At 33.8% G+C, this 12,141-nt stretch overlaps 1 protein-coding gene and 1 pseudogene across 1 annotated transcript; both read left to right on the plus strand.

The window, feature by feature from the left end:
• The first annotated feature begins 840 nt into the window (after positions 1 to 840).
• LOC132309832 (salutaridine reductase-like) lies at positions 841 to 3,051 on the plus strand. The gene is made up of 5 exons (XM_059808097.1): positions 841 to 875; positions 989 to 1,232; positions 1,464 to 1,541; positions 2,313 to 2,495; positions 2,599 to 3,051. Exons 1-5 carry the CDS (start codon positions 841 to 843, stop codon positions 2,974 to 2,976), a joined length of 918 nt encoding a protein of 305 aa, XP_059664080.1. The 3' UTR covers positions 2,977 to 3,051.
• Positions 3,052 to 6,270: 3,219 nt separating this feature from the next.
• On the plus strand, positions 6,271 to 8,552 carry LOC132309833 (short-chain dehydrogenase/reductase 2b-like; annotated as a pseudogene).
• Positions 8,553 to 12,141: the final 3,589 nt, after the last annotated feature.

The raw sequence follows: 12,141 nt of genomic DNA on the forward strand, positions 1-12,141 counted from the left end.
TTAATTTATTTTTTATTTTAAACATACTAATCTTCAATTATGAAAAAGTTAATGTTGTTCATTTTTCAGTAATTATGCCTAGTAGTAGCTGATGTGTTTTTCAAGCACATGAAAGAATGACGAAGTAATTTGCAAAGTAAATGTGATACAAGATGTTTATATAATAATATAGGTACGTGGTAACCCGAATTAAACCACGAGTTGCAAGTTCGAACTAAAAAGTAGCAAGTTCAAACTAAAAAGTTTAAAGATGAGTTGAGTTCAGAATAGTTAGCTCGGATTAAATTAAGGCCGAACATCGCATATGATTGGTTAAACCCGAATTATATCTTTAACCCGCCTGATTGAGAGCCTCACGAATAATTATACTTGGTTGAGAAACCGAATAAAGGACTAGCCTGCATTTTTTTTATTTTTAATTTTTTTTGCAATAGCTGGCCTGCATTCTAAAAGTACCTTTAAATCTAAAAGTTAAAATAAAATAATGGACATGTCACTCCAACCCAGTATAAAAAAATTAAAAAAAAAAAGGTTGGCATCAGTATCACATGGGTGCTTAATCCCAAAGTAGAAAGTATGGACACTGAGATTAATCTACAATCTTTTTAATAGAACAGTGAGATCTGATCCGATTCAATAAGATACTGACTTTTCAGAGAAAATGCCAAACTACAGTAGGAAGTCCATTATTATTATTGTATATGGACAAACTCACCTCATGACAGCCTCACTGGTACCTAGGTTGAAGGCAGATTCTCTCACAAAGTGAACATCATTCAACATATCAACTTGGCAACAAACATTCAACTATCAACTCACAGCTCTAGTTTTTCATCAGAAATGGAAGAGACCACCAACAGTTCTACAGCAAAAAGGCATCTTCATCTCATGAATCTCTCATTTTATACAAATCATTCACACCCCTATTTTCATATGGCTTAATTTATATGTGTGTGTGTAAATGTTAAGTGGATCACTGTTATTCCAGGTATGCTGTGGTTACAGGAGCCAACAAAGGAATTGGACTAGAGATATGTCGACAGCTAGCATCTAATGGAGTTACAGTAATATTAACAGCCAGAGATGAGAAAAAGGGTGTCGAAGCTATTCACAATCTTAAACTTTCTGGACACTCAGATGTGTTTTTTCATCAACTTGATGTAAAAGATCCTGCCAGTATTGCTTCATTCGCGAACTACTTACAAACGCATTTCAAAAAACTCGATATCCTGGTGAGAAACAATATAAAGATATTCCTTGTGAATTCAGTGACTTTGGATTTTGTTATTATATCAAGCAGTGTGTACAATTCTACACACAAAACAGCTTACTACAATGTATTCAATTTGATGACATATAGATAGATAAAGAGGAGTTGAACAAAAGGACTGTGCTGTGTGTAATATAAGAATATTTGGATACCAAAATTATTGCTAATGTGCGCAAAATTAACTTCTATGCAGGTCAATAATGCAGGAATTAGTGGAGTTATTGTAACAGATCATGAAGCATTAAGAGTCTTCGTAGAAGGAGGGGGTATAGTAAGTATTGCAGCTTCCTGTTGTAGATATATCATATATCTATGCCCTATATTGATGGCGGTGTTTAAGGAGCAAGTAAATTTAGGGGAATTTTAAGTAAAACTCTCACTACATTGATCTAAGCAGCACAAGAGGATTGGAATTTGTGGCAATAAATTCATGAATATATATATCAAACAAAGAAATCCAGAATTTTTTTTTTTTTTGATAAGTAAAAATTTATTAAGAAAGTGCTTAGGGGAGCGAAACCCAAGAACAAAACAAAAGGCCAAGGAGCCCCTCAAACCTTCAAAGAGGCCAAAAAAAAAAACAGCAATCTCCTCAACAGATCTATAATCAACAAACACATTGTTCATCTTATAATAAGCCAAACCTTCATAAAAGACCAATATTCTACTATGTAGAGATGCAGTGAAAGAAATAAAAACTTTTTCATGATTTATACAAATAACTCTCATTAAGACTGGAATAAGAATTATTGTCCTCACCCACATTTGAACAAACATTCTAACAACAATTATCTAGCAGAAAAAAGTTCTTATTTTACAATGATTTTGTTCCAACAAATTAATTGGAACCTTAAAATACAAAAGCCTCAAAGGAATAACATATATATATATATATATATTTGTTTTGGATCTCAACGCAATTCAATTTGAATCTAGTCATTTAAAAAATTTAAGCTTTGAAATTCGAAGTTCATCAAAAAGGAAAATTCTAAAAGTTATTTATGGTTTGGCTAGCAGGATTGAGACTTTCTGATATATGCAGGTGAGCGATGAGAATGCCCACCTATCGGAGAGATTCATGAAGCAAACTTACGAAAGAGCAGAAGAGTGTCTCAAAACAAATTATTATGGAACCAAAGGAGTAACTGAAGCACTTCTTCCTGTCCTGCAACTCTCCAATTCAGCAAGAATAGTGAATGTCTCCTCCATTTGCGGACAACTAAGAGTAACTAAATACACTTTCTTGCTAAATTAGCATTTCAGTTGAAGGAATAGAAAAAGATGATAGGCTCTAATTCTTTCGTCTATCTCTCTCTTCTTGGTTTCAGTTTATCCCCAACGAGAAGGTCAAAGAAGATCTGCAAAACGTCGACAGCTTAACAGAAGATAAAATAGACAAGATTTTGCAGTGGTTTATAAGGGATTTCAAGGAGAATAAGTTGCAGGCAAATAGGTGGCCTCTTATAGCGCCGGCTTATAATATTTCCAAAGCTGCCATAAATGCCTATACGAGACTTGTTGCAAGGAAATTTACTGATTTCCGTGTAAATTGTGTTCATCCTGGATATGTCAAAACAGATATGAATGGTAGCATGGGAAACTTGACTCCCGAGGAAGGTGCTAGAGCTCCTGTAATGCTGGCTTTGTTGCCTGATGATAGTCCTTCTGGCTTCTACTATGATCAGATGCATGCATCCAGCTTCTGATAAAAATAGCCTGCAAGTATCTGAGTTCGGGTAACTTTTGTTGAATGATAGTCTTTTTATACTTCTTATTGCTATTTGAAGGGCTTAGAATAGTATGTGCAACTTTCTTTTAAATTCCAAGTTATAATTCATTTCTACATTTGTCTCTGCTATGTGTTACAGAAGCGCAAGAGAAAAATATATCCAGTGACTTGGATTGTCACAGAAACTAAATGATTCTTTTCCACAATTTCAGAGAAAAACCTTTACACAAATGCAAATCGTCAGATAAAGAGACTTCAATGCCAAACTTCTCCCAGCAATTGAAACATAACACTATTTTGAGAAACTAAACATGATTAACAACTAACAGAATTGAAACACCTAAACTACAAGATTTGATTTTCTTCTTGGAGAGACTTACGGAGATAGAATGATCCTTTTCAGACTTTAGATCGATATCTTGCAGCATTTCGCATGGCACAATATCCTACGAAGTAGATTATTTACTGATGCCGTGCACCAGAGAAAGTCGGGCCTAAAAATTGTGAGATATATTTTCGTAATTGGCAAATTTCGGTAACAAAATAAGGCCTAGTCGAGTTGTAATTTCAGTTACCATATCAGAATTAACATCGATGGTGGAATATTAAAGGTTGTTCAGAAAAAGAAAATACTGTTGATCATCGAAAAGGAAAGAACAACACATTAGGAAGTTGTTTCCCACTTAGGACACAAATACCTAAAAAGTATATTTTCAAGAGTTACCAAAAATAGGAAATCCAAATTCAAATTGGATTCTACCAAGTGGGAACCGGTACCTAAATTAGGAAACCGGTTCAAGAAGCTGAGATTGGAAGAATTCCATTCTGTCCTTTGGGAACTGGTACTAAGATTCTCCTACTGGTACCACTGCTATTTCACTTTATGGAAACTTAGTCCTGATTAGTTTTGTACTTCCTATTTGGTCTAGAAGTTTACCAAAAGTCCTATGCATGAAATTTCCTTTATTTTCAGAAGGAATAGGACTTTGAAAACTCTATATAAACCTTGATACGTATCTAGGTTTATTCATGGCTTTAGTACTACAACTTCATTATTCTTAAAAGCCTTAGGAAGATTAGTTTTGCAAAAAATTCAAGAGATTTCTCTATCATCTTTCTAAAACACATACACATAAACATATAGTGAGTTTAGAGTTGATACTGATCGTGATCATACAGTTGCATCTACGACGATCAGAGAATAGCAGATCTACTTCTACATCGAATTCAGATATTGAAGAATAGAAGTAAGAGCGATCACACTTTGAAAGGGTTGGAGCATTCGAGGAGTGTTGTCTGATCTACCTGCTACTCTACTCTTCTACAGATATCAAACATAAGCCTGAGGTCAAGTTGTTGTTGGACGGGGAGTCGCAAAGTCAGAGGATTGTCAGCAGTTGGTGTTTGGTAGAATGATAGGGTATGAGCCAGAGTCAAAGTCCAGTGTACTTTGTTTCAAATATAGTGGATCGGTTTACTTTGGACTGCATAGTCCACGAGGTAGTTGACGTATTCTATCAACTGGGGTTTCCTCGCTAAAAATCCTAATGTCATCTCTAACTTTATACTTTGCTTTATTTTATATGCATGTGATTAATTGTTTAATTACTAAAATAAAAAAAAGTTGGAAAACACAGACCTGTTTTTAAAAATACAAAACTTTCTAAATATTCCGCTGTGTACAACTCACAAGAATCAAAGGAAAAATCCCAACAAAATCAGAATTTAAGATTCAACAGGAAAGAGGCATGTATCGAAGTAAAAATCCCAAGAATATCAGAATTTAAGATTCCACAGAAAAGAGGCATGTATTCTGCAACTCCAGCCCTGAAAACATGATATTAAAGAAGAAAATAACAATGAGATTTTGAATTAAAGAGAGGTAATGGAGGAGAACATTGGAAAATGACGTTTACTTGCAAGAATCACAATCATTGCACTTGACGTGCTTGAAATTTTTGTAGATTTTCAGTCGTTGTTGGAATTAATTGGATGAAAGCTCAAGTCATAGTATCAGGCATTGACGGCAGGATAACCACATCTAAGAAATGAGTTGAAATCCGGAAAAGAAGAAAAGAGAGTTACATCCAACTTTCGTAACTTTGAATTTTTTTTTTTTTCAATAACAATATGACATAAATTACTTTAATGACTGATCTGTAAATTACTTAGCACTGATTATATATATGTGTGAACCCATTGAACTTCAATTAATGATATTATTTATATTAATTATAAAATAGGATTTGGCTATTGAATACAAAGAAAGAAACTAGACTTGATTCAAACATAAAAAGACAGGGAGAATAGAAGAGGAAGAGACACTAGAAATATTAAAGCAGTAAGAAAAAGTACAGCAACCAGCCTCAATGGGAGTGTTGCCAATTTGTATTGTTTGAGTCAGCAACAAAAAGGTGACGATAGTGTTGCCAATTTATATTGTTCACCTTATATTTTTTAGATAGGCTATTGCAATAATCAGATTTCACAAGACAACTTTTCAACTGCTTCCAGCTATAGGTATTGTTCAACTGGAAGAATGAAGCAAGATTAAGAATAACAAATATGATACTCTCAACCTCATATTTTAGACTGTTTTGTTTGGGGGAAAAACCCCTCATATTTTAGACTCTTAATTACTCTATAGAATTTTTTTTACCTGTTTTAGAAACCATGAATTGTAATCTTGAAGTCGATATTCCTTTTACCTAACCAGACAGATCAATGAAGATTCCCAATGTGATTTCTATTATAATATTCTATAATGTCTATAGCTCAGTTTTTGGTAAATCATGAAGATTCCAAATGCGATATTTCTGATGGGAAAGCAAGCAAATTATCAAGAGCGCACATGAATAAACAGGGAATAAGAGAGAGAGACGCTTCAATTTGTTCACTTAATATTTTGTCCCTCCCTTTTTATTCCAGTACAGCTCAAACTGGTTTCCAAAGTGTAATGCTGTCACATCAGTGTTCTTACAACAAATAAAATAAGGGGCATAATGATGATATCTGAAAAATCAGGCGATCTTACCTCAAACCAGCTACATTATGACCAGATCCATTATTTGTTACAATAAATGTAAAAGACAAAAAGAAAAAAAAAATATTTTAAAATTTATGCTTAAAGTAATATGCTGCAATTAATAAGATAAAAAAACAGGCACTGAAAAACAAAAAGAACAAAAGATAAACACAAGGCATCAAGTCTAAGAAAAAAACAAGGTATTCTCAGGACGTCCATTAAATAATTAATCCCATTATAATTTACATGGATATTGACGGCCTCAATGGTACTTGAGGTTGCAGGCATATTCTCACAAAGTGAACATCATTCAATATCAACCTGCAATAACATTTTAATATAAACTCACTGCTCTAGTTTTTTTTATCAGAAATGGAAGAGACCACCAACAGTTCAACAGCAAGGTGTCTTCGTCTCATGACCCTCGTTTTATGCAATATGTAAATACATATAATTCACACACCAATTTCATACGGCTTTATATATGTATGTAGGTATGTTCATATATATGTATATATATCTTTAGTGGATCACTGTTATTCCAGGTGTGCTGTGGTTACGGAAGCCAACAAAGAAATTGGACTAGAGATATGTCGTCAGCTAGCATCTAATGGAATTAGAGTAATATTAACTGCCAGAGATGAGAAGAAGGGTATTGAAGCTGTTGACAATCTTAAAGTTTCTGGGCACTCAGATGTGTTTTTTCATCGACTTGATATAAAAGATCCTGCCAGTATCGCTTCATTAGCAAAATATGTACAAACTCATTTCAGAAAACTTGATATCCTGGTGAGAAACTAGATATTCCTTGGGAATTAAGTGACTTGGCTTTTCTTATTATATCAAGTAATTAATACAAATTCACACACACAACAGCTTAGTATAATGTATTCAACTTGATAACATATAGACAGATGAACAGTTGAACAACGGGACTGTATAGTGTGTATAATAATATTTGGCTACCAAATTTATTGCTGATGTGTATCCTGTGCAAAATTAACTTTTATGCAGGTCAATAATGCAGGAATTGGAGTTACTATAACAGATTATGACGCATTTAGAGTCTTTATAGAAGGATAAGTATTGTAGCTTCCTGCTGTAGATAATTATCATATATTTATCCTATTTATTGGCAGCAAAATCTTGTGTTCAAGGAACAAGTAAAATGGCATTTTAAGTAAACTCTTAATACATAAATTTATGCAGTATAAGAGGATTGAAGTTTGAGATAATAAATTCATGAATTATATCAATCGAAGAAATACAGAATGATACAGATGCAAATTACTGATTCTCTCATGAATTCTTTGGCATAGAAGTTGGTTTGTGTGGTCATCCTCTAGGTCTAGAGTTTAAGGATTGGTGGTGAGAGAACTAAGCAAAGAAGATACAGATGCAAATTTTCCAGAATTATGCAACACACACATTGTTCATCTTATAATAAGTCAAACCTTCATGAAAGACCAATATTCTGCTATGTAGAGGTGCGGAGAAAGAGAAAAAAAAACTTTTTCATGATTTGTACAACTGTTCTTGGATTGGAATAGGAATTATTGTCCTCACCCATATTGCACCAAGCAGTCTAACAATAATTATCTAACAGAAAAAGTTCACATTTAACAAAGATTTTGTTCCAACAAAATGGTTGGAACCTTGAAATACATAAGCCTCAAAGGAAAAACATATATATTTGTTTTGGATCTCAATGTAATTCAATTTGAATCTGGTCATTTGAAAAAATTTAAGCTGATATTCTAAGTTCATCAAATACGAAAATTCTAAAAGTAATTCATGTTTTGGCTAGCAGGATTGAGACTTTCTGATATATGCAGGTGAGCGATGAGAATGCCCACCTATTGGAGAAATTAATAAAGGAAAATTATGAGAAAGCAGAAGAGTGTCTGAAAACAAATTATTAACGAACCAAAGGAGTAACTGAAGCACTTCTTCCAGTCCTACAACTCTCCAATTCAGCAAGAATAGTGAATGTCTCCTCCATTTACGGACAACTAAGTGTAACTAAACACGCTTTCTTGCTAAATTAACATTTCAGGTGGAGGGGCAAAAAAAATAAGATAAGATCTAATTCTTTCCTCTCTTTTTTTATTTTCTTCCTCTCTCTCTCTTTCTCTCTCTCTCATTTTCAGTGTATCTACAACGAGAAGGTCAAAGAAGATTTGCAAAATGTCGACAGCTTAACAGAAGATAAAATAGACAAGATTTTGCAGTGGTTTCTGAGGGATTTCAAGGAGAATAAGTTGCAGGCAAATGGATGGCCTCTTATACTGCCTGCTTATAAAGTTTACAAAGTGGCCATAAATGCCTATACAAGACTTGTTGCAAAGAAATTCCCTGATTTCCGCGTAAATTGTGTTCATCCTGGACATGTCAAAACAGATATCACAGGTTACACGGGAAACTTGACTCCCGAGGAAGGTGCTAGAGCTCCTGTAATGCTGGCTTTGTTGCCTGATAATAGTCCTTCTGGACTCTACTATGATCAGATGCATGCATCCACATTCTGAAATAAAAATAGCCTGCAAGTATCTGAGTTCAGGTAACCTTTTGGTAAATGCTATTGTCTTGTTATACTTCTTGTTGCTATTCGAAGGGTTTGGCATTGCAAATGCAACGTTCTTTTAAATTATGACTTATAATTAATTTCTACATTTGTCTCTTCTATGTGTTACACAAATTACATGATTCTTTTCCACAATTGCAGAGAGAACAACCTTTACACAAATGTCAATTCTTCAGATAGAGAGCCTTCAATGACAAGCTTTTGCCTAATAACACTATTTTGAGAAACTAAACATGATTATCAACTAACAGAATTGTCACCCCTAAAGTACAAGATTTGATTTAGTTCCTGGGAGAGTTATGGAGATAGAATGATCCTTTACGGACTTTAGATCGATTTCTTGCAGCAATTAGTATGGCACAACATCCTACGAAGTAGATTACTGACTGATGCCGTGCATCAGATGAAAGTCAGGCCTACACATAAAAGTAAAGTCCCAAGAATATCAGAAATTAAAATTCTGTAGAAGAGAGAGACTTACCAAGACAACAAACAGAAGCACATTAAAGATTGGAACAACCCTCCATTCAGTTTTCATGTATTCTGCAACTCCAGCCCCGAAATTATGATATCAAAGAAGAAAATGGCAATGAGATTTTGAGTTAAAGAGATGTAATGGAGTTGAAAACTGGAAAATGACGTTTACTTGCAAGAATCACAATCATAGCACCTTATGTGCTTGAATTGGTAGAATTTGCAGTCCTTGTTGGAACTCATTGGATGAAAGCTCAAGTGAAAGCACGAGGCATTGACAGCAGGATAACCACACCGAAGAAGTGAATTGAAATCCAGCAAAAAAGAAAAGAGAGTTATATGCAATTTTCGTAACTTCGAAGTTTTTTTTCTATAACATACATAAATTATTCTAATGCCTCTGATTTGGGAATTACGTACACTGATTTTTATATATAAAGATGAACCCATTGAACTTCAATGAATGATACTTATTTATATAATTATAAGAGATTCAAACATAAAAAGACGAGGGAGAAGAGAAGAGGAAGAAACAAAATAAATTTAAAGCAGTAGGAAAAAGCACCTACTCAGACGGTGATCAACAGCAACCAGCCTCAAGGGGGGTTAGTTTTGCCAAATTGAATTGTGTAAGGGCCTACAACAAAGAGGTAAAGATATTATATTGATGTCACAAAAAACAGATTCGAAAGTAGAACTTAATATGTGATTTCGGACGAGGAAGCAAGCAATTTATGCACGCATCATTGTTCTTACACCCAAGAAAATGAGGGGCATAATGATGTTATAAGAAATATCACGCAATCTTACCTCAAACCAGCTACATTATGACCACATCCATAATTTGTTAAAGTAAACCAAAATACAAAATATTTATTATAAAATTTTATGCTTAAAGCATATGCAAATAGAAAGATAATGTACACAGATACCTCCAGCAAGTTTTGTGGAATACTGTATTGACTGTGCCTCAATTTACCACCAATTGCAGAACAAAAAGAGTTGAATTACCAAGACAGTTTAATGATGATGAAGAAACACTACTGTAGTTGAAAAACGAAAATGCAGAGAGTAATGCATTGGGGTTGTTACAATTGATCTTTGTTGAAATTCGTTGCCTTTACCCCATTCAAATGGGCTTGGCTTCTTTGTTGAAATTAACTTGTGTAAAATACGAATTGCTATAACAAAATAACTAAGGTTTTTGAGTTTCAAACACACTGGTTCCAAAGGCTCAATTCGCATTCTTATTACCAGAAAGAAGAAAAATAACAATTATGACAATATTAGAAACCTTCCTGAAGTAATAGCAAAAGTCAGAACTTTAAATCAAGGAAGCAGACTGCAATTTTTGTGGACATTAATTATAAGTACTTTGAGATACACGAAAATATATCCATTTCAAAATCACTTCTTGCTAAACTGAGCATATCTTTTTCCTCTAATAATCGTAATGTTCAAACCAATAGGGTAGTACTAAAAATTCTTCCACCAATCTTTTACAAAAATGTTCTTAATATCTATAAAAAATTAAAAAATTGAACCTAGATCAAGTCAAACCAAATAAACTAAGCAGTGCCGTGGGAGTGTTCAGTTGTTCCCTTTATATGTCTGGTCAAGGATTGACTAGAACAAACCCAAAAAGATATTGCCAATAACCAAAAGAGTAAATTGCAATGACCTCCCCGAGGTTTTGGTAAATTACATACGCTAAACATTTAACGTTTATTAATTTGATCTCCACTAAGATTTAATGCTTGCCAATTGTGCTCAACAACACCTTTAATATACGTTTTCTTTCCAGCAAACCTGTTAATTTATAAAATGACTATTTTACCCTTCCCTTATATGAAAAGACATTAATAGCCTTTTATATTGGAATATAATATATTATTATAATATAAGGGTATTATTGACTTTTCGTACTCAAAAGTCACTTTTCGATACAACTAGTTTAGGGCAAGTCGATATAATAAATGCTAAACTATCCACGGTGGTGTAATTTACCATGACCAAAAAGTTTTTAGAGCAAATACAGAAGTAGTTTAATGTTCTAGGCGCTTGCCTTCTTTACCCAAACATTCTCTCCCGCCAAACTCGTAATACTTTCATTGCGATCGGACCACCTTGTCTACCTCAATTAGAGGAGGAATCCCTAATGACTCAACCCAAACTCTACCCAGGTGGACGCTTGGCAAGACATCACTGTATCACTTATAACAGGTTTATGCTTTCTTTCTGACCCAAGAGAAACTGTTGAGTAATGTTACAAAGACCATATCTCCATCGTCCCATCCGAATAAGATGTGGGACAAGACCCTCTGACACTTAACCAATTGACTTTAGCAGTTAAAATTTGACTCCAAATTTAGGAATTACCATGTTAAAAGATTGATAGTTTAAGGAAAATGGCAAAAATTAGCAGATTGTTTGAGCAAGGACATTCCCACTTTAGATGAACACTTTCTGGAAAGAGAGTTTATGAAGCAATTGCATTATTGCACAAATTTCATGTCACATTGTCGAACACAAAAATCTATTATGGAGTTACAGAAATTGATATTCGAACAGCATACAATGTTTAAAAACCGAGCAACATTGCATTTGGATTTGGAAAAGAAAAACGAGTTAGATTTAATTTGAAATGAAACCAAATTATGGGTTTGAAATGAAATAAAATTTAAGATAAAATACTACAACCTCTCATAGATTTGTCTAAATTACTGACGAATCAAATTACTACCTTCGTTCTCACTTTAATTATTACCGAAAAATATGAAGCGATAATTAAAGTGGGATAAAGGAAGTATTTGATAATTTTCTTTCAAGTTTTTACACCCAACACCTTTGCAAAAGTACCATTTTGTCCTCAATTTTAATAAAGAAAATTTCTTACCCCACTGCTGATGTAATAGAAAAAAAATAAAATTACTTTTCACCCCTTCAACATCCCACCCCACCTTCACTATCTGATTCCAATTAGAACCCTAACCATGGAATAAACCCAAAACGACAGAAAAAAAAAGATCAGGGAAGCCGTGGAGGAATACGACCAATGT

Source organism: Cornus florida, unplaced genomic scaffold, assembly GCF_030987335.1.
Source record: "Cornus florida cultivar Cherokee Brave unplaced genomic scaffold, ASM3098733v1 CherokeeBrave_3.0.0_Hap2_Chr05, whole genome shotgun sequence".
NCBI lineage: Eukaryota > Viridiplantae > Streptophyta > Magnoliopsida > Cornales > Cornaceae > Cornus > Cornus florida.